General features: G+C 42.0%; 1 protein-coding gene across 3 annotated transcripts in view; it reads right to left on the bottom strand.

The window, feature by feature from the left end:
* LOC139647052 (lysine-specific demethylase 6A-like) overlaps nucleotides 1-26,768 on the bottom strand; it is a 50,135-nt gene that overhangs the window by 16,053 nt on the left and 7,314 nt on the right. Inside the window, exons 3-14 of one of the 3 annotated variants that reach the window (XM_071522873.1) lie at nucleotides 18,676-18,784; nucleotides 18,065-18,114; nucleotides 16,344-16,402; nucleotides 13,187-13,307; nucleotides 11,075-11,129; nucleotides 9,307-9,341; nucleotides 8,266-8,359; nucleotides 7,219-7,345; nucleotides 6,090-6,188; nucleotides 5,357-5,666; nucleotides 3,392-3,529; nucleotides 74-205 (exon numbers count right to left, since the gene is read on the bottom strand). In XM_071522873.1, the coding sequence (XP_071378974.1) occupies nucleotides 74-205; nucleotides 3,392-3,529; nucleotides 5,357-5,666; nucleotides 6,090-6,188; nucleotides 7,219-7,345; nucleotides 8,266-8,359; nucleotides 9,307-9,341; nucleotides 11,075-11,129; nucleotides 13,187-13,307; nucleotides 16,344-16,402; nucleotides 18,065-18,114; nucleotides 18,676-18,784 (1,329 nt within the window). The remainder of the gene's footprint in view (nucleotides 1-73; nucleotides 206-3,391; nucleotides 3,530-5,356; nucleotides 5,667-6,089; nucleotides 6,189-7,218; nucleotides 7,346-8,265; nucleotides 8,360-9,306; nucleotides 9,342-11,074; nucleotides 11,130-13,186; nucleotides 13,308-16,343; nucleotides 16,403-18,064; nucleotides 18,115-18,675; nucleotides 18,785-26,768) is intronic. The other 2 variants (XM_071522874.1, XM_071522875.1) reach the window with 2 other exon arrangements.

Here is a 26,768-nt window from a genome sequence, read left to right as displayed (position 1 = left end):
CAAATATCTGATGTTTAATAAAAGGCCAATATCAGCAAACCACTATGTTGGTCAAACGGCAGCAGGTAGTTACCTTGGTTGGGCTGGAGGCTCTCCTCCTCTTGGCCGGGCTGGACTGGTCCTCTGCCTGGCCCAGAGCGCCCATGTGAGGGGGCAGAGACTGACCCGAGCCCCCACCCTCTGCACTGTGATGGGGCTTACAAGCCTAGAGAGAGAGATGGGGTGGGAGGGGTAGGCAGGAGCATAGACAAAGGGAGACACAGGAAAAGAAAAGAGGAAAAGAACAGGCAGGTAAAAGAAAGGACACAGCAAAAGGTCAGGGAAGAGAGAGAGGGGTCGGAATAGAGGAATAGGAAAGAAAAAGATAAAGGAGTGAAGCAAGCGAAGGAGAGAAGAGCAAAAGGAGAAAAAACAAATGCCAAAAAAGGTGAGAATGAGAAAGAAACAAAGGAGGGAGAGAACACAAGTGAAAAAGATGTAGACACGCATATTTGAATATCAAGGCGTAATGCGGCGAGATAAAAGAGCGATAGGGAGGAAAAAAAGCATGACAAAAAAGAGGCCAGAAGGCAGAGCAAAGCGATGGGGAATGAGGAAGGGAGAAAGAGGAGAGCGCTACTGTGATATTATGTTAGCACTTCAACAAACAAGCAGCACATGTAGCAAAACATTCCTGTCTATCTAGGTGTTGCTTCATAGGGCAACAACAGCCCCGGGGCATTTTTCCTGTTTTTATGGATTACAGGTAGAAATTCACCACTACTGCTTGTTGTCAACACTTGCAGCACTAAAATCACTATTACAGAAACAGACAATTCATATTGGCTTTCAACAAAATCGTCTTTCTTCACAGCGATTCTATGCATTTCAAATTGCACGGTCAGACTTTGTAAAGCAGTTGCTGCTGCTGAAGCGTACATGTAGCATAACTCAACCTTTAAAGCAAAAGGTTACACCACATTCCACACACTGACAACCTTATCCTTACCTCTGAAGACGCCTATGGGCCAGATCTGACTGCACACAACTTTAGCTCAATAATACTTTACTGTTGTTTTCACATAAGTCTCTCATGTTCACAGAAGTTTCCAGTCTCTATACATTTACTCTATATTTACTACAATTTCATTCCAATCTCTAACTGTCACTGCAATTTGAAGGTTCAACAGTACAATCAGTGCTGTTTTGCTGCCAACAATATATTCATGCTACTTAGAGAAGTGACATATGAAGCTTTAAAAAGGAGAATACCGGTGTCATTGAGAGTTATAGCCCATTCACTCCTGCCTACCTCTAGTTTACATTTCCCACAGACATTTTGCAATGTGTGCCTAATGCAATTAGATTTTTAACATTTACTCGTTATGTCATTTTTAATAATACAGACTTTACGGTGTCAAACCTAGTTTGAAATTAACTATTACTGACAAAGGCGCTCTCAATAAGACACAGATGGGGCAATGACATTTCTAAGGCAACATGTTTTTGAGGGATTATTTCCTGGTCGAGACATCTATCTCTTCCTGTGGGTGTCAGCTGATTGACAGTAAGCACAGCGTAGCGTAATGTGCGCATTCATATGAAAACACTCAACTAAAACAGAAACTTTGGCAAAACCAAACGAAGGCTTCATATTTACTGTGATGGATTATCTCGCTGGGGCAATTTTCTTTCTGCCGAAGTTGTTTTTCATACTTTACAAAAATAAGTGGCAGCAAATGGCTTCTTCTGAACGGAGGAAAAGCCCTGATATGTCCAACTATGCTGACTGTGTACAGAGACCACCGGGAAAAATGTAAAGGAGAGGGGCAACCCAGGTGACTGGCACAAACTTAAACACTGGTATCATCTTTTAAAGCAGGGTCATTCAATTTCAATTATTTTTGCAGATTATACACAAATATTTATCCTGTGTTCTCAATTTTGGAGCATGTATGCTTCTCAGGTAAAAAAATGTCACTGTAGATCACTGTGGCTGAAGCCAAGTGATCCAAGCTTCACCTGATGTGTTATTCTGTCTTCCATCGACCACAATGGAAATAAATATTTTAATTAAGACATTCTCATCATGTTTCTTTTCTCTATTTCCCAAATCAAATCAGACATGCAGTCACATCTGACCCATTGAAAACCCAAGGCTTTGTCTGACTATCCATTTAGAACTTCCCCAAAACACCTTCACACTGTAAATAGACATCTTACAATTAAATTTACTGGAACCAAATCAAATCACTGCTGAAAATCAACACATTCCAATGCCAAGTCAACAGCACAACAGTGAACACACACCTACGTGGACACAATGGAACTACTGGCCTCTATGATGGGAATCGTGAATGGAATGAGTGGTAATGCAACACTAGGGGGCACTGCTGGGGCTTTGCGAGCAGCTGCAGGACACCTAAGGTCAACTACTAAAAGGGGGAGGAAGATGGACAGAGCCAATGGGAGACCTGGATCTACTCTACGGCAGCACGACCTCACCAATCACGTCCGGGCAAGGTCAAAGGCCAAACGTCAACGAGTGTGAGAATTACAAACACTTGGCTCAGAATTAGAGCGTTTTAATCTCTCCAGAAAGGCGATAGTTTTCAGCCTAAAGCAAAGCAGATTAGGAACAAACAACAGCATGGTGCAGGTACAACCACAGATTCCCCTCCCCCCCCCAAAAAAATGGCTTTGTCAATGAACTCCAGAGAGGTCAAGTCAGATTAGGATTAGAAGAAAGAGAAATATGGGAAGATTTTTTTTGAAGGAAGTAACAATAGCCTGCACAACTGCTTTATCCATTTATTTAGTTAAACTTGTGCTGAGCGTGATGGGTGAGGCCGAGTGACTACTGTGCTGTGGAGAAGAAAGGGAGTAAGGGCTGGGTAACACTTGGCTGGACCCTTCCTCAGCCGTAACAGATGCCATAAAGCAGCCGCGACGTTGACGTGTTACAGTGGCCATTTGAAAATGTTACAACTGACTTGACTGTGTGCTGACAGTACAGTCTAGTGCTCCGATCTGAGTGAAACAGCATCCATGTTGCAGTGAAGTAAAGCCATGACACTTATTGATCAGTTTAGTTTTGTGAGCGTACCTTGATGTTTTCGGCTTCTTTAGGCATCTGCGTTCGCACACAGAGTGTGGAGGGTGGAGTTAGGCTGAAGTGTTACCCATCGTCGTGTGTGTGTGTGTTTGTGTGTCCACCTTGTTATCAATGGGTGAGTCAGTGAGTGTACACATGAACGACAGTGCATGCGTGTGTGTGTTGACCTGCAGGTATGTCTGTGTGTACATTAAGATTATGTGTTGGAATGCCTGTGTGTCTGTGTGTGCGCTTGGTAAAAGGCAGGGGAGGGAGGGGGAGGGAGGGGAGGTGTAGTTGCTCTATCTGGTCTCTCACCTGCTGCGGTGCACTGCTCAGGCCTCCCTGCCTGGAGGTTAGCTCAGCTGGGATTGGTAGACTCCATGCCTCCTCAATAAGAGGGAGCATTTTACTTTTACCCTGTAGGCTACTGAGCTGGGGGTTACTCAACTGAGCCTATGGGAATGGAAAACGACGTGAAAAACAAAACAAAAAAATAAATAAATAAAACACAAGGTTTTAAAAAACGATGACCTCAAAAGAAGGAAATGATCAGTAATGGTAAATAGGTAGAGGTTATAACACAAGTGAAGCTAGGTTGGAAATCGATAGCGACATCCAAGCTTGTGCCTTCAAATTGTTTTGGCTACATAGTATGGCTGCTAGGCCCATGTCACGCATCAACCAAACAAGGAGGTCTTAATACTTGAATGACGTTCAGCAACAATATTGCACAACCCAATAAACACAATCACAACAGGTCCATTAAAGCAAGCCACTGAGCTTGTCTTAATGCCATGGAATTATGCTAAAATAACTGGTGAAAAATGTAACGTTCCTTCATGCATACGTACAGGGAAATGACATTGCTTTTACAAAAGGCTTGGACAAAAAAATAAATGAATAAATTAACACATGGGATAAGGGGATTGGCAAGATCCCAACTATTAAACCTAATGAAGGCAAAGGGTGACTTTAAGACTAGCTATGATTAACCTGATCATGAATCCATCCCTGCTCCAAACCATCCGCCCCATAAAGATAAACCTCAGAATAAGGAAAATAACTCTCATCTTTCCTTAAGGGAGCTAAGGTGGAGTTTTCTTACCAAAATGAGAAGGGACCAAAGATTTAAGCTCAAAAGAAGCTCCACTTAGGAGCAACCACCCTGTCAGCCAGACACAAGTATAGATCTCAAAGAACAGGATAGGTATAACCCAGTAAAGTTAAGATGCCACCAGAGGGAAAGACAAGCCTGGGACCACCTGGATTCTACCCATCCAGTCAGCTGAAGATCTATACAAACATCTGAGCAACACAGGTAAAGGTGCTTCTGGACAAAGGCTCTGGTCAAATCATTTAAGAAAGGGACAATTTTCTTCTCTTTACAGGAAAACGTTAGAGCGGAACACCCAGCAGGAGAGGAAACAGAAATGTGATTTTTCAGAGCTTTTTCTTCTAGGATTTCAGATATTTTTGGATACATAAGTTTCATTCATGTCTAATGGGAGTTTGCTGTTTTCCTGCTTTGTTCCCGGCTTTTTTGTACTCCTAATCACATCCCTATGGAATGATACACGGAGTAATCCAACATAGCTCACCGGGATGCGAACATGAAACGACAAAAAGCAGGAAACTGTAATCTCCTCTGTGCAACAAATGGTAGTTATGTGTGCTAAAGAGCAAACCCTGAAAAATTATATCCGTTCCTCTCTGTCCTGGTGGAAGGGGTTTTAGGGTCTGGGAGGTTTAGGGGGGACAGAAAAGGAGGAGGCCGCTGATGTTGAGGGAGCCAACCATCAGTAACGTTTCTTCTCAGATCTTGGTCAAATAGTATCTCCAAATAATTATCAGCGTTTGATTTAACCTGCTTGAGGTGACAGATGGGCATCAGCTATTGTCCCTCAAGTTGTCAATTACAGAGAAGTCTAATAAATTTAACAGCCAATTGCAATTGTCTACATTTTTTTGGCACTTATTGTGGGGTTAGGGTTAGAAATCCATTTGTAATTAGCTGTATGTTACATTTGCTTCATAGAACTAGCGCTAATGAGATGGCAGTATAATAGCCAGCTAGTTCGTCAACACTAACCTGATTAGCTTAGGGTTAATAGAGTAACTGATCTTAGGCCTGAACAAAAGATAAGATACTGAGCTCGCTAAATGAAATAATCAATAAAACTGCTGCCAAAATATAGCTTATTTAGATATAGGCACACACAACTGAATAAAACAACATCAAGTCCAGAATTATTAGAATACACTGAAAAGAGCCATATTCACATATATCAAAGTAGGCTCCCATGGCATCGGCGACTCCTGCTTTTCGTTTTTCCCCTCCACAGGGAGGGACCTGCTCCCCTCTCCACCCACCTGCAGGCATTTGATGCGGTGGGTGAGCGCGGCGGTGTTGGTGCAGGCCTTGCTGCGCGTGGCGTTGATGTAGCACTTGATGGCGTCGTGCGGCTGGTTGCAGGACTCGTACAGCGTGCCCAGGTCCATCCAGGCGGCGGCGTGGCTGTGGTCCAGCTGCACGGCGCAGATGTAGGCCTGCAGTGCATCCATGGGCTGGTTCTGCTGCTGGTACAAAACCCTGCAGAGAGGGGCGGGCGGGGGAGGAGAGGAGGATTGGGAAGTGAGGAGAGAGGGAGGGACGGGCAGGAGACAGAGGCGGAGGGAGACAAAGGGAGGAGAGGAGGTATGGATGGAGAGGAGAGAGGGATGGACAAAGAAAGATGGATAAGAGGTTAGAAGTGGTTGTTCATGGAGGGAGAATGGACATATGGGGGATGATTGAGTGATTGAAGCAAGGGTAAAATTGGGAGATTGAAGGTACAATTTTGAAAACAATTGTAGGGGAAGCAGGATAAAACATTGAGAGAGAATAGGTGGTTGCAGAAGAAAACAGGAGATTGTTGGATATATGAGGGAAGCCAAAGGTCAAAAAATAAGTGCATAAAAATAGGTTATATGGCGATGGTCATCTGAGAACATCATTGAACAAACTGGCCCTTACCCTATAGAGCACCAGGTATCTGCACTGGCCTCCGATTTGTCTATGGATTGCCGATAGGAGATGAAGGCGTCCTGGACCTTGCCAATACTAGAGTAGCACCTGGAAGAGACAAAGGCATGTCAAGCTTTTGCTGTAGACAATGAAAAGCATTCACAAAGAAAACAAATACACCAAGTACCTTATAAATAGGGTTCCTAAAGATTTTCCCCATCAAATCTCCATACTGACTGGGCAATAGAGTCATCAACTAGGCCCTATCACTCTAAAACTGAAGATTATTCTTCTAAAATGTGTGGTCACATGTGCATTGGGACTGAAATCATTTTCCATACTTGTAGACTTTTTGGGGAAATGCCTTCACTTTTCAAAACTTTTCGTGTATACAAGGTTCTTTCATACTTGCTAAGCAAATTCCATGACCTGTCCTATTCCATGACATTATGGAATTTCCAGGACCACTATTTGCCAGTGTCTGTGTTCAAATGTTACACTGTTTGCTGAATAGCTGATTAGAGTGTCTGTATATCCTTGTGTAAAAAAATTTGTAAAAATGTAGCTACCTGAAATTCATCAATCAACATTTCAAAAACAGACGATTCTATTGGCAAAGACTATTTTGGTGCCAGAAGAAGCCAAAACATACTAAAAAGGGTGAGTACACAGCCTGCTCTCTTGCAAGCAAAGGTCATGTAATCACTTCCATTTGTTTTGGGGTTATTCTTCCTTCAAAAATGTGTCCCCAGTACTGCTAGCGGCCAAGCTTGAAATTAAACTCTTAACCAAATGAGGGTGGAAAAACATTCCATGACATTTCAGATAAGTGTCCTTTTCCACAAGTTTCAAATTCCTTTACTTTTCCACGTTTCCATGACCATAGGAAGGAACTGTATATTTGTGCTGTAAATGTACCAGGGTCAGACGCTGGGTATTCCCGGTGGGGTTTAATGAATCAGTAAGTTTCAGATACTCTCAGGTAAATTGTCGATGACAGAAAAGTAGCTTAAATTCAAATACTTTTCTACGATTGTCTAAACTTTCTGGTACTTGTTGTACTGTCCTCTACAGCAAACCTCCACCCATTTTGTACTCGGTTGAAACACACACACACACACACACACACACAACCTACCTGCCAAGGAAGTACCAGGACTGTCCAGAGTTGGGGTCGGCCTCCAGAGATTTCTGCAGACACTGGATGGCATAGCTGTCCTTGTTGGCTCTGTCCCCGAGCTGTTCCACTGTGTGATGCATCCAGCCTGGAAAATCAGACGTGAATCAAATCACCTCAGCTGTTCATCAACTGAAGCCCTCAGGCAAAGAACCGGTTTGAAATCGGTCCGTTTTGAATTTTTTATGAGAAGCCAACATAATCACTTGCATATGAGTGTTATATATCACCTCAAGGTAAACAAACTCTACTCTGCCCAACTATTTCTTGTGTGTTTTCAGGGTCAAATGCTATGACTGGTTTAGATTTCATATCAGCAAAGTTTACACCCATAAATGCTACTAAATGCCATCCAGTCCAAATCTGTATCAACAGTCACTTTGTCAGGATAGAAGAGAAACTTTGAAGTAATTTTTCTTAGTTCCACTTTAAAGGTAGTGCCCCTGAAATCATAAAATTGACTTATATGGTTCTTTGAGGAAAGGCTTCAATCAGTTGGCTTGCAGGTCAACTAAATGATTATATAGTACAGGCTGGGCTATGCATCAATCAAGTATCAGGTCTTGAATAAGGACAATCACTTATGTATATATTTGTATATTTGGTATAATTTGTGGATTTGTATAATAGCTTCATTCAATGAACTGAATACGACTATACACAAAGCCGTTTTATTGGTCAAATTGATTATTTCATCCATCAAAGCTCATCTTTTCTGGCTAGAGCCATTACTACTTTTTAAAAATTAGATTGATCAAGTTTAGTTAGGCAGAAATCAGTGTATAACAAGAACAGAAAACTAAGCAATCAATAACTGCAGGGAGCTTGCGGTGATTAGAGGGAAAAGCAATGTGTGTGTGTGTCTAAACATTTTAAGTTGTAAAATCCCATACTTTTTCAGACACTGGAGATCACCCTTTTTTAGGCAAATTATGTTATCAATTCTTTGTGCTGTACACAGTCTCTCTCATTTTTCATACTTCATGTGCAGCACGTGGGTGTTCTTACCTAGTTGCTGCAGGGTAGTGGCCTTCACCTGTGCAGGGAGATCCTCCGTCTGCAGAAGGCTCTCATAGGCCTCCTTGGCAGCCCGGTATCTCTTCTGGATATGCGGAGTGGAGGGGCAGTGAGGGGGGGGGAAAAGGGGGGAGAGAGGGGTGAATAGGCAAGAGATAGTGGGAGAGAGAGCAACAGGGAGACAAGTGTAAGAAGAAATCAACAGAGAGGGGTGAGGAGACGGTGACAAGAGAAGGAGGCAGAGAATGAAGCGATGATTGAAAAAAAAAAAGCTGAGATGCATTTGAAAATCCCTCCGTTGGGGCATCCATGTGGCTCAGCAGGCTAAGTTGTTTACCGTGTGCTAAAGACCTCATGGATTTGAAATCAACCCATGACCTTTGCCACATGCCATCCTCTCGCCTCTTGACCAGCTTTCCTGTGTCTCCACTATCCAGAAGAACAAAGCAGGACCGCCAAAATAATCATCTTGATGAAAATCCCCCCCCCCCCCCCCCCCTCCAAATCTAGTCACGCTTTTGCACCCAAAGATTTGCTGCACGCAACGGAAGCCTGAGACTTCCACTGCAGCGCTCGATTCTGACACAGCACAAAAAACACATTAGTCCTAAAGCGCTGGCACTCCCAGAGCCGGCGAGAGCTACTGTACCTCTCCACTGAAACACAGAGAGAGCGAGAGAGACCACCAGCATACAAAAGAGGGGGAGACAGACTTTCTTGTTTCCGTGGCAACCTCGCTGCACGGCCAAGAGGAGTCTCCCATCCCCTCCCACCCAACGCCCACCCAGCCACCCACCCTGCTCCCTCCTCAATTTGTCGGCACCTGGTTCAAAACACAAAAATAGGGCTATCCCCGGCGTTCAGATGCATTGTGATTTTACCAAGCTAACTAGGCTAGCAGCTATAGCCATGGTACTGGACGTTCAACGAACTATTCTCATAAATTAAAATGACAGAAAGAAAACAAGAGTCTTGTGTCTTGGGAAGGAAATTAAATTGAAACAGAGGTTTGATAAAAGAGCAAGCGCTTACCTGAATCTCATACAAATGAGCAATGTGGAACTGAACTGTGAAAGGAAAGGAGAGAAAACACACATTAAGCAGAGATTATTTGGCATTTAAGAAAGCCTTTCTCGCCCCTTCTCAGAGTTAGTCCTCCATATAGGAGTCTTCTCAAAAGTAGCGCTCCGGTGCCAATAGATGGGTCTTAGTTAATCCAAGGTTGCTTGTCTACGCTGAGTGTAATGGAGCAGATAGGTAGCTGTGCTCCTGGCGGCACCTTCCTTTGTCTGGAGCGCTGCAGTGTCTCTGATCTGAGCTGCCTGAGTGACTCTCAGCAGATGGAGGGAGAGAGAGAGAGAGGGAGAGGGAGGGAGAGAGAGAGAGAGAGAGAGAGAGAGAGAGAAAGAGAGAAGGGAAGAAAGAGAGAGGGGGGGTGCCCTTGGTGTGTGTATGCGTGTGTGTGAAACAGAGAGATAGAATGAAGGGACATAGTGAGGGAGAGGCAAACAGTGAGAGCCTTGTGTGCATGTGTGCAAGTAAGTGTGTATGCGTGTGAGTGTGTGTGTGTGTGTGTGTGTGTGTGTGTGTGTGTGTGTGTGTGTGTGTGTGTGTGTGTGTGTGTAAATAGCAAACAGGATGAGTGTGTTGGGGTAGAGAGACAGATAGAGAGCGCGAGGCTGGGCAAAAATGGATATTGCTGTCTCCAAGGTAACAGGTACCGGGGCCGGGGAGGAGAGAGATGGCAGCGGCATATCAAATAATGCCAGTATCCTACCCAGGCTGAACCCCACCAGTCTACCATAATCAAACAGTCTGTTCAGACAACATGGGAAAACAATTAACAACAAGATTCAAGCCTTTTTTACCAGCGTGTCCTGTCAGATTTTTGGTAGGCCTATATGAGCAGACGGGGGAGTGGGAGTCCTGGGCCCATTCCAAGATCAGTTCCTGTAGGTGTTGTAGTGCAAGAATGGCTCTCATTTGGCTATTTATACCATAATATGTGGACAATTGTGCTGTAATTGCAGCTGCAATATTTTTTTGGTGGACTGAATAATAAGGGTCCAGATGCTGAATTTTCATTGCATTTACATTTTCTAGCTGTGGGGCAATTTTCCTGCTGTCAGTGGCCACCACAGCATAATGAATGTATAGGAAAGACTGCATTGTACCGAGCAGCATCAATAACATACCGTCTAATCATGTGAAAGAAAACAGTCTTGCTTGTGTTTGCTGCATTATGTGATACCACTGTTGCAGTATACAAACCATGAAAATGAAAAAAGGACGTTTTTGTGAATGAGGAATAGACTGCATTCTTTCTCACTGAAGCACTTGAATGAAATACTACAATGGGCTTTTAACAGGTTTCAAGGGCCCAAGGGTAACAACAGTCACTCAACACCACATACAAGCATGTAGGCTTTTAATTCAAAGGAGAAAAATGTCAAAACTGCAGCAGCAGCATTATGGTGTTTACTCTGCTAAGTACAGTAAGGAGATTGAGTCAACGCTTTCCACACTAAGTAAGTACATTTTCAAGGCTTCATTCCAAAATGCTTGATATCAATTTTGACCAGTGGTTACCTGAAATCTATCAGTGTTTCATCTAATAACTTAAATGTCTTTTTTAATTATGTCAGAGTAGGTGTCACATTTTTCCCCAAACGGTGACCTCTCATTTTGGAATGAAACGTTTAATTTCTACAAACCTATATTTCTAAGATACTTCTATGCAAATCAATATTATATGATGCAAATTTTTTGAAAGGAAAACAATTCAAAGGATGTTGCTTACTTTCAGCTTTGGACAAAGTGCAGGGGTTGGAGTCAATCAAAGCCAGCTGAAAATGCTGTTGAGAGAACATTGGTGAAAATCAGTAAGCACATACAGAATTATCACAGCAACTCTCCCTCCCTTTGTGCACTGAAGGCAATCTTGAACCTTAAACACATTAAAGTCCCACAGATTCCGGCGTGTTCCGTTTTTTGGCAGTGCTACAAAAAGCAATGGCTTCAAATCACTACATTAACCACCCATTCAAAGTAGCACGCTAAAGCTACAATTGTCCTATGTAGCTCAATGGGTAGTAGGGTTGCCATAAGTATCGATACTAAAAATTTGAAACGGATACAATACTCATTTGCAACAGTATCGATACCAGCAGTGCTTTCTCTTAATGAAAAATCAAACATATTATTTCTCCGCCTCCACTAGCCACACACACACACACACACACACACACACACACACACACACACACACACCCTGCACCGCTGCCCAGAGCCCCTCCTCTCACTAGTAGCAGTCAGCTGGGTTGTTGCTCAGTCAGCAAACAATGCTACAGTGGTGCCGACGAAGAGGGGTAACACGTCAAATTTGGCGAAGCACCTTAAGGACCAACACGCCAGTCTAAATAAAGAATTTCGAGAGGTTTGCGAAAGCTCCCGTTTCAACATCACTGAAGCATTACACATTTATCATAAACATTAACGTACCCTGCACATCATCTGTTTTAGTTTAGCTAGCAAACCAAACGTTAGCTACAGAGCTAGCTAACGTTATCACGTAGGTTTGCCAGATGCCCGGTTTTCGACCGGACTGTCCGGTTTTCAGATGCATTGCCCGGGCCCGGTCAGAAGGCTCGACCGGACGTTGCATTGTCCAATTAAAATCATTCTGTCAATAATAATCCATTAACTCTAGCCCTGCTGATTTTTCCCTATCATTGGTGGGTATCTGTTGCTTCAACAAGCTAAAAGTGTTCTGATAGGCTGATGACTAGAGCAGGGTAATCTGCTGTGTAAGTGCAAAGTTTTGAATGAGTTTTATCGGGCCGACGTTATGGAGAAGCGTGCGTCTGTCCGTCTGTCCGTCCATCTGTCTCATTTGCACCGGGATTTCCCCCTGCGTTGTCGGATATTAAGGGACTAATTTGGGTCTCTGTGTCTATGTTTTTTGCTTAGCTGCTTACAGTGTATGCTGCAGAGGCCAGGAGGCAATATGATGTTTCACATGCTTGTGCAGTATAAGCTCACTCCCCTCAATAAAAAAGAGCAAATCATGACGGCGATCGACACCTGTCAATCAAAAATGTGTTGTTTGATCTCAGACAACTTTAAAATATTGTTTCATGTTAAAATTAGATTTTAACATGAAAACAATATTTAAAAAGATTGAAAATAATTTTTTCTCCCCCGTGGTATAGAAAATGGTATCGCATATCGATACTTTCCTGGGTATTGTATCGAAGTTAGAAATTCTAGTATCGTGACAACCCTAATGGGTAGAGCACAGCACTAACACTGCCAGGGTTAGGAATTACATTTCCGCTGAAAATATATGCACTCATGGCACTGTAGACAAAAGAATCCGCCTTATGGTTAATATGTTGTTTTTTTCACACTAGTCATTTTTTTCTTCAGCTAGAGTTCTGTTTACAGCTAGATATTTCAGAGGTGTAAAGTCTTCTATCATGTCTGGGTCGAATAGCTTTGGGTGTTTACCTTTCTTCTTCCAGTCAGCTAACTAACAAACTAACTTTTGCATCCCCTGACCACAGTAGAGAATTTACTTGTCACCTCATTATTTCTCCCGCCAGTTAAACAGAAATGAATCTAAAAAGATAGGTTACTTGCCACAGTGGCTAATAGAATAGACAGAAGTACTACCACAACCAAAAAGTATCCAAATTTGACTGCTGGCTGGTGTTAACTGCCTCACTGACAGACAGCCATATATATTTCTGATACCTGAGGTTAAGACAAGTCAACAGCCATGATGTTAAATCTGTGTGGTTTTCCACTGAAGATCCATTTCCATCCACTTAAACTAGAATTAAGTATAACAGTAGGATTAATCCATGATGGTAAACCTGAACTGTGTGTTAAAGCTGTGGAGTGGCCCTACCTTTAGGCTTGACTCGTAGTCTGTGTTGACCTTGAACATGAGACCCAGGCGCAGGTGGATTTCCTTGGCCCGGGAGAAGCCTGGGTCGATGTACAGCACCTCCTGGAACGCTTTGATCGCCCTGCAGGAGGGACGGAGGGAGGGATGAGGTAAAGGAGGGAGGGGAGGATCAAAGAATGAGGGACAGAGAGAGAGAAAGAGGGAGAAAAATAGCACTTCAGAGGCCAAGGAAAAAATAAGATAAGCCAACATCAAGACTGGATAACTGGTCCAGGTCCTGGATAGCTGTCAGATTGGACCAGTGAACCAATCAAATATTAGTTTTTCCTATATCATGTTCATACTTAGGAAGACCACGCAGGTAGATTTGTGTTTTAGATTAATTTTGGGTGCTGTGATGCACAAAGCTGGCATTTCTCATTCATGTAGTTTTCAAATCCCAAACGCCGTAAAGCTCTGACAGAGTGTAAGTGGACTACAGTGATCATAATTCATTGCACCTATGATGCAGCACAAGGTGTCAGTCAGACAGTCAGCGCTCCTCAGAGTCTCGCTGTGTCTGTGCTGACATGAACTGAATAGCGAGGAAGCATGAGATGTTGCTTACACAATATTCTGTGGAGGTAACCCATTTGCAATCAGCTGTGTGTTGCATTTGCTTCACTAAAGTAGTGATAATCAGATGGGAGTGTAACAGTCAGCTCATGTTGCAGCAGCAACTTAGTCAGTGCTCGCCTCATTAACTTACACTACAGCAGGATTCAACGGTGCAAGTGTTTTACTCACATTTGCTCCTAAAAATAGAGTGAATGAGAAATATCAAACACAAGCAAGCACCTGTGCGAATAGAAATTTTGCCTTCTAACAGGTATGGCTACACTGCAGTTTTTTATTTTAACGCTGCCGCTGTGATCAACGTGATCGTTTTAAAAAAACACAATTCCAAATTTTGTGTTGAGTAAATGGTACTAAATGAAGTAAACCTTAGTCGTAAATGAACTACAAGACCAATTTAAAGGTGGCAGGCAACTATTCTTTTGTGAAGGGGAACCTTGATTTGAAGAGAGACACTGTTGTTAAATACAGCGTCTAAAGGAAACACATTAACTGCCATGACTTGTACTGAAAGAAAAGCAACCACTGGTGGCAGCTGTAAGGAGGCAAGTGGTGTTATCTGTCACACACACACATGTGCGCGCACACACACAAATGCAAAGGGAAACTGACTCTGTATTTACACGCATTCTCAAATGAAATCCGAAATGTCTGTTCATTGTTTATTAATAAAACCTAACACTTTTAATCTGTAAGTATGCCCCTAAATTTATTTTTGTGCTCGTATGAAATGTACTCTGAAGAGTGACATGAAATGCTGAGATGCTGGGCTTGTTAAATGAAATGTAGCAGGCAAGTGGGAAATTAATTAAACTCTGTCCTTGGTATTTTGGCTCATATTCCAGCCCTCTGATGACATTCTCAGAAAATTAAGCTTATACAGTAGGTCACACAGAACTGAAATGCTAAAATCTGTTGAGTAGCAGTAAACATTAAACAAATTAATAGAGGATTAATCAGAACTCAATTACAGTTTTCTTGTTTGGGGACAGCGCAGATTTATTCTGGACAAGTAGATTTCTGATGTATTGGCTCAACCAGGCCATTGTGGGGAGAAAATATTTAACCTTTGGAAGATCAAATGACCACGTGAATCAAAGTCTGTCCTGGAGAGATGCGCTTGTCCTTTCATCATTTTTAATAAAGCTCTGGGGGTAGATCTTTGCATGAAAGCGGCTTCTAGCAAATGCACACATCACTTAAAAATGAGTGTGCCGAGATAAAAACTTCAAATAAATAGTTGTAGCACACTCATTCACCTACAGTTTGATGCTCTAATTGTATCCCATCCAGATGGCCCTGTTACGTGACTCGGCTACTAAAAGGCCTTATTTGCTAGCTTGTAGCTATCGGATACTTGTTGGATTTCTAAAACAAGGCAACAGTAAACATGCTGTCCCCTACGAATGATGAAGTCCCCACCTAGGCCTATCAGTAACACATACAGTATGTCACCTTGTTTTGAGCTGTAATTGTCGTTCCCCCCTTGGCCAATCAGTGTAATTTTGAATGCTGGAATGCAGTGGTGTCTGAGATATTGCATGTGACAACTGAATGAACAAATGACGTTCCTCCAATTTAATTGTGGGGAACAACTATTAACATGCCAAATTTAGGAAGTGTGTCAACAAAAGTGGTAAACATAGCAGGGGATCCACCAACGTTGGCAGTCCAAGGAATTAAAAATCAAAATTATCAGTTATATTCACATGAATACAATCAACCATACCCATGAAAATCAAAAGAAATAACTGGTGTATTTTTTATGGTTGATTTTAAATTATAAAACACAAATGAGTTTGGGTGTGGGTGTAAAACACATCAAGAACACTTCTGAGCTGAAGCCACAAGTCATTCTTCTATTACATGAACGCAGCAGAAAACCGGTAGCCAGTGAAATAAATAAGGAAGTGTGTGAGCAACGCTAAAAAAGTATCAAATGGGCTATTACAACTGAAATGTCGTGATCAGTGTTCAGTCGCAGTTATACACGTTTAACTGCAGCGTGAGTGTTGTGTGAAAGAACGTGTTTTAATCGCTTTTTGGGTTCAACCATTATTTATGTATTGGACAGCAGCGCTCCCAGTAAACTGAAGCTATGTCAAGCTCTACAGTGAAGTAAGTGTTATTATCCTTTAAATTATCCTTTAAATTGAGTAGTTCTGATGCCTGATTCTTGTTGGTACTTCAGCCAGAACCGAGTCTTATCTGGTAGTGGCGTTACCATGGAAACAACACACCACAGCTTCACTCACAGGCATTTTCCAGCTGGTAACCACACATACACACACAAATACAGACACACACATATAGAGACTACAACAATAGCACCTAATCGCGGTCTCTCATTCACACATGCCATTCTATGGATAAGCAATCACTTGAATGGAGATGTCTTTCCATTGTGTATTATACGCCAAGATTACAGTGTATTAAACAGCATTACCATCAAGTCAGTGGTGTTTGCTGTTTTGAAGCACCACTGAAAATTGCATAGCAGAACTAAATTAAGTTAAGTGAATTGAATGGAGTTGGTACTCACCACTGAAAGGCATTATAGTGGAAGTAGACCATCCCTAGGCCGTATAGAAAGGCAGCATTCTGGGTGAGTTGGAGAGAGGGGAGAGCCAATTAGGACAAATAGTTAAATGAAAACACACTTTAACAGCTACCCACATTTCTCTGTAAGTGCACGCACACAAAGAACGCACACACACACACACAAGTTTGACGCAGACAGCTGCTAATGCTTTTAATGGCTAAAGCACAAGTGATGGAACGATGTTTACAGGAATAAAACAGGATTATCAGACCAACAAAGAAACAGAATAGATAGTTTCAACATCAGCAACAACACTATAGAGTCCAAAAACAGAAATCCTGCTCAAAGGTGATAAAAAAAAAGGTACTGTAATTTCAAAATATACATTGATGAATCATTTCAGTGTGGTGTTCAAGTGCTCAAAAAAATATCAAAACTAGGAGGGTGCCTGGCAGTGTCAGAAATTAAAGGGGGCATCGGGCTTGGGGCAAAAATGCCCTTGGAAGTTTATAAAATGCCTGTGAAATTAAACATGACAATTAGGAGCACTGTTTTTTGCATTCCACATTTTGTGTTGTCAAATATTCAGGTATGAACGTGACAAATGCCCCCCATGGGCCACCGTAGGTAATTCAGGGTGGCGTTCTGGGCAAGAAAAATTGAGTGGCCGTTGGTCAGAAATCAACCAAGCACACAGCCTGAAGTAGAGGAGTAGAGGAAAATGCAGACCCCATAAAAACCACTGCGTCAACAAAAAATAAAACCAATACCATAAAAAATCCAATCAAGGGGCGGAAGATGGAGTGGTTAGGGAAATAAAGTGGGGGAAATGGCACCAATCCTCTTCTGTAATGCCTGCTGCGGGTTTCCAGCAATGGGAAACAAACTAGTACAAATACAGTGTTTATTTACCAATATGCAATGAAAAATTATTATTTCATAGTTAAAGTAAACTGCTGCTGATCAAGGAGGCAAACAAAAATGCCCTCCGGAAAAAGTTAATTTTTCATTTCCTTCTGTCTAATAGTCAAGAGGTTGCAGGTTTAATCCTAAGTACCAACAGTACCTAAACATGCCCATGAGTCCCGGAGTGAGGGTACCTATGCCCTGTGTATATCTACCAGCCTGCTCCAAACACAGGTATTGATAACTATTCAATTAAAACATCAGTGATGGGAGGGGCCAACTTCATATGCCCAATGATATATCATGCACCCCTCGTTTCTCTAAGCTAAGGTTCCTACATAGGTGCGCACCTAAACAGCACCTAAATAGCAAAATCAGATCCTGTGTGTTGGTAAATATCTATCATTGAATAACTACTGAGATACAATAAACAGCAATACATTCCTGTGATTGTATCCGTTCTTGAAAAAACAAAGCATACATATTTACAAAATCTTACAGCTACTTGGTACAGCTCATTGCAATAGTGAGACTTTCATCAGAATACTAATAACCAGCCTTCAGTCTCACCGCAGAATCTCAATACAATAGGAGCGAAGCTCAAAATGACTCCAATACGAAACCTGAAACCGCATCTCTCACCAGAAACCAACCCAATCATGACCATACATTCATCCTGTGTGTGAGTGGGTGATAGTGTCAGTGTGGGAGAAAAAGCGCCAGACTGTGAGAGTGTAATTGACAGGATGTAAGTGTATGAGTAACTGAGTAAGCAAGTAAGTGAGCGTGTGTGTGTGTGTGTGCATGTGTCTTACCTTCCAGTAGTCTGACTGTAAACTGTAGTACCTCTGGTATGCCGATAATGCTGTAATTAGAGAAGAGGGAAGCTGAGAGTTAGTCGGGATATCTAACCGCAACACCATGGAAGAAAAGCAGCCAGCGTTACAATCACGTTACGATCGATATCGGGACAATTCCATGTCCTTGCCAAATTTAGAAAGGTGAAGAAAACCACAAAGAGGTAGTAGGAGACAATGGTGTATGTGTGTGTCTGTCTGGATTACAATACAGTAAAGTGACAGTTGGCTGTTCTGTGTGTGCATGGAAGTACAGCTACACAACCCCCAAAGTCCTTCAAGGCATAATAAAAGTTTTCACATATGGAGGTCTTAACAAGAGGAAAAAAAGGTTATTTTCAGGTTAGGACTAGGCCTTTAGTGGTGAGAATTAGGTGCTCAGAAATGAATGCAGGTCAATACAAAGTGCTCAGAAATATAACATGTTAAACCAAAGGTGAGGATGACACAAAACATTTGACTTAGTATGTCTGTAAACAAAAACAAGAGGCTGCGTGAGGAATGGATGATTAATTATTCGTACCAATTGAGTACAGTGGAAGAGAAGAGAAGAGAGTCGACCCACTCACCTTTCGGGTAATCCTCTAGGAGGAGGTTGAAGTGGCCTAGCTGGCAGAATAACTCGGGCTCCACTTTGCCCTCGGCTTTCAGGATGAGCGAATCATAGCAGCGAACAGCCTGGGGACCACACAAGAACAAACTGGCTCAACTTCAGGACATGGGGTGTGTGTGTGTGTGTGTGTGTTTGTGTGTCTGTTGGACATGCGTGCACACACAAACCGTGCTTGAGAGAGGTGAGCAAGAGCATGTCACTATCTATGTCTGTGTTATGCAAAGAGAGAAAGAGAAGAAAGAGATAGAGAGAGCACAAAAGAGAGAGAGGCAGAGAGTAAAGAAAGACAGAACTTTTGAAAGTCACAGCCAGCCTGACGTCAGCGCCCTAAGTCTGGCCAAGCCGACTCAATTTCATTTCACCAGATAAAAATCAGCCCGAGAATAACTGGAATGAAGTTTGCTCTAGATAAGGACTCATGCTTCAGGGGTTTTTTTTGCCTGCAATTGTGGAGACGGTATGCATATTCCTGCCTTGATAAAGGATGTACAAAAGTAGTCGGCGCCTGTGGCAGGATACACACTACCACATCTCTGCAGTTAATTTAAAAAGATGGCAACAGATAGGCTACTTGTAGATGCCAAAACTTTAAAAGGCATGGAGGTAGAGTGCCTCTGGTATATATCATCATAAGCATATTCAAATGTTTTATTAAGGCATGTGATCAGAAGATTTGTGTGCGTGATTTGATCGCAGAGCCCAGCTTCAACAGCTTTGCACGGATACAAAATCTGTCATGTGCAAAGTCCAGAGTGGAGGAACTTTGTTTACAAATCACAATTTCAAACTCCATTTGGCTTGGCGAAGAAACTATTTTAGTATCATCAGATTGGAAACCAAGGTTTGTAGGTTTACACTTAAGAAAATGTATTGCCTCTAGTTCATGTTTCCTCAGATTTGAGCCCATTTCACATTTGTAACTGGATAATCAAAAGTTGGAAAAGCATTTATTACAATCACCTGTTATTCTCCTACCAAGATGTGTGGTGATGTAACAGAATACTATGAATAGGGCCAATAGACACTCCAAAAATACAAACACACCAAAAACAATGGATCTCAGCTATGTATGCCAGAGTTTTTTTTACACCCTCAGAAAAGACTGAATATATATTTTGAGAAAAACAACCGTTATTGCCCATCAGGGCTGGGCAATAGTGTATCAAATTTAAACATCATAATCATAATTTTTGCCCCTGCGTCTGCTTCCCCATTTCTGTGTCAGTGTTTCCCCTGAAGAAATGTGTTAGTCGAGGTGGTAGTGGCTGACTAACTTTAATACCTAAACAAATAACACGCACAGTTAATGTTTTCCATCTGCCATTTCTGGGGAAAATCAAAGGAATTCCCACTGCCAATGGACACAGTCTGTTGCCAATCCCTGATGTTTTCGTCCAATCACCCAATCCTATCGTCCATGCTGCAATTTATATTGTGATATGAATTTAAGGCCATACCACCCAGCCCTGTCCTGAAGCGACACTTTTTTCTGGCAATATGCATACATTTAACATTCTGGATCAGAGGTGTTAGCGCTACTATGAAATAAACCCCAATTAGATATATAAGCTGAAGCACGCACAAACAAGTCAACAAAGTCATCTTTTCATATACTAAAAATGTAACTTCAGTAACCCTGTTACAAATACCAATGATGCCAATTAGCAAGTGAAGACTGACTCGTCTTCTTTGCTGATGCCATGCTTCAATACCAATAAGGGGGTGTAGAAAAATATGTTGTCATTTTCACAAAACTTCCATCTTCTATCTCACTCTCTGAAATCTTCCATTTCAGAACAAGCTCTGAAATCCATCCTTTATAAACAATTTTCTCTAATAACCCTTTCACACCGGACTAGTGAAACAGGAAATATCCAGGTCATCTGTCAGTGTGAAAGTTTCGATGCGACAGACAACGACTCTGGTACACAAGTGTGGTGTAAAAGGTGCACTATACAAGGGTGGTGTTTACCGAGCTGGGACACTGTCATGGTGACAGAGGCGCTGACGACATCCAACAATCTACAAAAGAAGAAATGGACAGCTGGCGAGATAACAAAATTAAAGAACTTCTCTTCATTCAAGGGGAAGAGGAAATTCACAGCCAAATAACAGGCACAGCAAGCATCATGTGTTCCTCCGTGTCGACCACAGAGAGGTGATGATGAAGAAAGCACACTTGCATGCGGGTCTGTCCTGAATGGTAGTGACAGAGTACATTCCTGTATACCAGGCTCAGTGGGAATTTCCTCCTAAACAGAATGAACCCGAGTCAAGGGTCTAGACAACTTGTTTTTCATATGCCTACTAGGATTACCCCGCAGTCAAAACCAGCTCCTGTCAACTGATCCTCCAAGTAATAATTTGATTGCACAATGTTGGAGACTGTGAGGAAAATATGAGGTTGTTCACAAGAGGGAATTCATAGTTTATTTTACTTTAATACTTATTTTCTCAGTTATCTCTCCTTTCACCTATTCTGAATTGAGTGCATTAAACTGGAGCAGGTGGGCAATGTTACCCTAGCCAAACAATGCTAAGTTGCTATAAGTTTATCTACTCTTGTAGGGAACCAACCACCATTTGTAGGTCCTATTTTGTTCAAAAATCTAGTTTGCTGGTAAAATAGTTACAGTAGCTGGTGAATTTTGAAGTTTAGTGTCCTGCAGTCCTGTGGGCATCGGTATTGAAAGTAAAGAACAATGGAAAAAAAACGATACAAAACACTGTAAGAGCAATGCAGGAAACTGACCAATAACTATAGAGGATTCTCCCTCTCTCTCACACACACACAACATGCAGTCTGGAAGCTCAGAGAACCAAAACACAACCAGGAGTTTGCACTGAGTGATATACAAACACATACCAAATCTTTCAGTGGTTACTTCACCTCTGCTTCTGCATTACTGTCAATAAAGCTTGAGTGCATTTAATTTAATAATGAAGTATTTAGCCTGGGTCCTGGGATACAGAGCGTTGTGATTCTTCTGTGAATGCCAAAAGAGGTCAAAGCAAGATGATACACTCCTGCCAGTTTATAAACTCAAATTGCTAATCTGGTCTTTATATTCAATTTATGCTGCCCTGTTCTTTATTTGTCATGCCACACAAGTAAGCCTTAGGCAGTGACAATGATCTTTTGACATTGATGAGGTTCACAATCATGCTTTATAATTTTCAGTGTAGCCCCAAGAAAATGGTGAGACAAAAAGGGACTTCATCAGCACCTCATGAGCAATGTACCATGATAAAACCTTTAGTTTCTCTTTTGACAGAGTTTCAAACCTCCTGTTGCAGAGCTACTTCAAAGAAAGTCAATAATGTCTGACCAATGATTAACCTGATGGCATTACGTCTTTTCCTGAAAATGTCTGTGTGCTAAGAGGGGAGGGAACAAGGGCAAAATGACCGCTTGATCCACATATGTGTAGGTCTAGAGCCTGGCTGAGTTATCCAGTACATAACGAGGGTTCTCAGATCAACTGAGCCCATTGAAGTAGAGCAAGTAGAGCAAGTCAGAAAAGAAATGAAGCGTATGACGTAAATGTCACTTTCCACAACAACTTCATAAAACAAAGCCGAGGGTGGCCTTCCCTGGCACTCAAGTTCCCCTGACGCCACACTGAGATCACATAAAAAACCGCCTCAGCTGGTCCCCAACACCGCCCCTTCAAAGCCAGAGAGCAGCAACTGCGAGAGCTGTGAAACTGAGAAATATGACTTTCTAAGTTTGGATTGGCGTTACAGAGGTGGATAATATATCACCAGATAGCATTTACGGGGACATCTTTTTCTCGATATGAATTCTAAACCCTACTCATGACCTTTGTCCTTTAAAAAGACAAACAACACTAGGTCAAAACCTAGTATATGGCTGCACCGTGTATGGGTGTGCCACGCATAGAGATATAACACTAGAGGGGGCATGACGTCATTAAGCATGGGATAATCGTCCGCCATCTTACCTGGGTCCAGTTTACCTGTAACTACAACAGCTGCATATGGGAAGCAACCACTGTTGTCCTTATCTGGACCTAACTGCTGCACTAAAAGGACCAAAGAGACCAGAGAGGCTGGCATCACCTTCCACATGTCAGTAGAGTAGAAGATGGAGGCTGTTTTATATGCTAAATTTAACAGACACAACTTAAAACACATTTCTGGCTAGTAGTAGCCAACAGACTGGAGTTCTATTTGAAACAGTTTGTAACGGTATGTGTTAGCTAGTTAGCTGTTAGATGCAATCCTTACATTTCAGCTGTATGTTAGTTGGCTAGCTCTCTGCTGCCATACAAACACGTTGTTTCTGAGAACAATCAGCACACATCATTCAGCATTATGTCCAACCAGTGTTTATATTCTACTGTGGCAGGTCGCCACCATAAAGTCGTGACCCGCCATGCTAAACATACCTTCTATAGTGTTTTCTATAGTATTTGTATAGTACTCAGTAGCGGCATCACTGCTGAAAATGCGCCGATTTTTTTTTTATTAATTGCAGGCTACTTCTGCCAAGACGCACCTTAATGATGGAAGTGACACATAGTGACGTGTGGTCGCAGACAGAGAGGACATTCATTTGCATATCTGTATAGACTACTGTGGATTTTGATTCAAGTGTCGAGATGTTTGTTTTTACTGTAGTAGCCTACTTGTTTACATGATGGCATCTATATAAATTATTTCTTTATGGATTGTAATCTTAATTGTAGGCTACGAAGCCATGCCAATTAAGTAAAAAAAATGTGAGGGCTTATGTCCATTATTACCTGCTTAAATTGGCTTAAAGCTGTCACACTAACCACTTAATGGCATTACATTTGCCTTTTATTGTATATTTTATCTGGGTGTATTGTTAGGTGTGTTTCAGTGATGGTGATATTTAATTGCTGCCAACATCTGTCTATTGCTACAACAACAGATCATTTGGGGGTTTTACATTAAAAATAAGCAGATTTTCATATATACTCTTAATACAACTACTCTGTACCAAAGAGTACCAAAGAAATCAGAGAATTATAAAGTCTTCTTGAAAAAAGGATTCACAGTTTCTGTAAAGTAAATGCACCATTAAAATACTTCCAGAAGATAATCTTTATGATTTAAAATATAATTCCTTAACATAGTTTAGCTATTTTTATCTCCAAACTACAACAAATGCTCATGTTTGGTACCATTTTAGACAGTCACAGTTGTCTTGCATACAGTGAGCTAAATAAAAAGTAGTAGTGATGTCTCAATAAAAAAAATATTAGCATTATAATGGCAGCATAAGGCACTATTACCATTGATTCTAATTACAGTCAGCTGAGAAGTTGACCCAGGTAAGATGGGTGACATGGTCCCATTCCAGAATAGGAATTCTCTATGACAGGTCCCCTCTAGTGTTATATCTCTATGGTGCCACGTGCCACGGTCAACCGATGGTGTAACTAACTCCGCTGTAGACTGTACAGAATAATAGTCCATACATCCATACTGATCTCCGTTCCAGCGCGTCCCGTCTCCTCTCTCTGCCGCTGTCCTCTCAAAAACGCTGTTCACCGGACACCCGGTGACGCATCGGCATCGGGACCCCCGCCGAAATCTCGGCCGGATCACCGGGAACAAATCGGCACCCAGCTATCGGCACTGGCCGGAACCGTGTCCCCGAGAAACTCCGGGAAGCGTTGGCAGTAAGCCCTCTGCGCGCTGAAACCTCCATGTTTGTCTGTGTCTTTCTCTCCGCCGACAGAACAGAGGGCTGTCAGGTGGACTGAGGTCGCGCATATGCATCGAAATAAACGGCAATATGATATAATTGTATAGATTCTACTTTAGCTTCAGTTAGCTTCAGCTTACATGCATGATATTGGTCAGCCTGTTTACTGTGTGGGAGAAATGGGCTCCCGATCTTAGCCATGATCTCTGCGGAGAAACAAGATGGTGGAGAAAACGCAACTTACAATTTCTGGCTCTGTGATCCTATGATGTGCCACGTGCCACGGCCGACCAATGGTGTAACTTCATCACTCAGTCAGTCAGTCAGTGAGTGACAGACATTCACGTTTATAGGGCTGGCCCCGCTGTTGCGGCCCCGCCAAAAAGTACTCACTGCTATTTGTCTTTCTTGGGCAGTGTTCATGCCAAAAAGCAGCTTCACGATCAACTGCGTTTAATTCACACAATTATGAAGACGTTGAAAAGCCCAAATGTATAGCCAAGACAACACATACCACATGTGGCAACGAGGCAAACCACAAGACAAAGAGGGACGCTCTCTTTCAACAGCTGAGCTGGCTGTGTGCTGAGTGATGGAGTGGCTGAGGACAGACGAGCTGCGACGCCACTGAGGCGTGTTTACACTGGAGGAAAATCTGGCTTTTAACGTCTCGGAGAACAGACCTCCAGCCAAACAGAAAAAACATTTCATGGACTTCAGATAATCTATATTGAAGGCAGGTTCTTCCTGTTCAGACACAGGTTTTTGTTTTTAATATCAGTGAAGAAGTATCCACAAGGATTATCTCAATACCACAACTGTTTACTCAACAACGCAATGCAACAGTAAAACGGCAACCATCCTCATTATCACAGAGAATTTGAGGTTACCGTTTCACCAGGTTTACTGGGTCATACTGAACAAACAAAATGTATATACACGTGTATGATCTCAGCTGCAAGTAACAGTTAGGCTATACGCTACATAGGCAATGTGGATGAGATGGAGTAAGAAAAGAGCGGAACGAGTCTATCGATGTAGTTATTTTACAGTTCAAGGGCCTGCCACCTCTGCAAAATGTGTTTTATGCTTCTCTAACCAAAATTTATGACATGGAAAAAAAGGATGGTGACCATTCCATCATTGGAGAAATCCTAGCAAAACATGGATGCAATAGCACAAACACATCATGCAAAGCAACTCACCTCAAAAATAATTTAGCTTTTAACTCTGTTGGACATAGGTCAAAATTCAAACTATGTAGTAGTGCATCAACATAATCTGCTATTCCATATGTGCAGTTGAATCTGATCCTTACAGCTCAGTAATATTTTGTACTCTTTGGTAGTGCAATTCTTCAGTAATGCTAAATCATTGTCAAACGTGCCAAAATAGCCAAAACAATATTCTCTTAACATCTGTGTACAGGCTAGAGGTTTACTGATGACGTGCAAGGGGCGGGACCAGGCAGATGACTGACAGCACAGGTGTGTCAAAGGTGTGTGCGGTGTGTGAAGTGTGCAGTGGGTGTCCAGTTGACACTGCAGATGACTGGAGGCACCCTTGCTCGTTTTCCCCCCGTAGTTCCACTGCTTATACTGGCAATAATGTTGATGGACACAACTATGTCTGGCAAATGGAGACACTTGGCTTGCTTGTTTAGTCTCACTCAATCAGAAAGTAATGGAGATATTCAAAATGTGGCGAGACATGTAGACTAGGAGGCCAGTCCATTTTTACGCAATTACAATGAGTCTATACGTGTATGCACGAGTGAACACAAAAACACTTCAAGTTTTTCTAGTAAATTGGAACAGATTTGCCATATGTGCCACAAATCAAAAAGCTCCAGGAAAAAACTACACTAATTATCCTTGATAATGAGATCCCACAATGCATTTGTTTGACTAATGAGCAGAATATTATGACGTGTGATCTCCATAAGATGATTCAAGTCAAATTAACACTTCTTAAATGCTGAATTCATACTCCCCCCGCCCCCCCAAAAACAATTATTCAATTAATTTACATTGTCATTCATGAATGCAAAATACGTTAAATAGAAAGAAAAGAAAAGCCCATGTTTTACCTCAATCCTTATCAGGTTTAATACATGTTCAGATAACAACAAATGAGTATGAAGTCATTCATGCTGGAAACAAACCAAGTGGATGAGTTATTTTGGTTTGAAAGACTGGTAGGAGAGGGCTATGCTGAAACATCACTTTGGTGAGACAGTCCATGCCAATTCCTTTTGGGTCTCTTCTTAAAGGCAAAGATCACTGTAAGTAGACATTTTCTATATTGTGTATTGAGCTGTGCATTTTATTCTGAAACCATTGCTAATT

The sequence above is a fragment of the Centroberyx affinis genome, unplaced genomic scaffold (assembly GCF_046629955.1).
Source record: "Centroberyx affinis isolate AG114_WGS23_722 - 3 ecotype Tasmania unplaced genomic scaffold, CSIRO-AGI_Caff_v1 ptg001038l_1, whole genome shotgun sequence".
NCBI lineage: Eukaryota > Metazoa > Chordata > Actinopteri > Beryciformes > Berycidae > Centroberyx > Centroberyx affinis.
The sequence above is the reverse complement of the archived record's forward strand: the minus strand, read 5'-3'. Positions and strand labels throughout refer to the sequence as shown.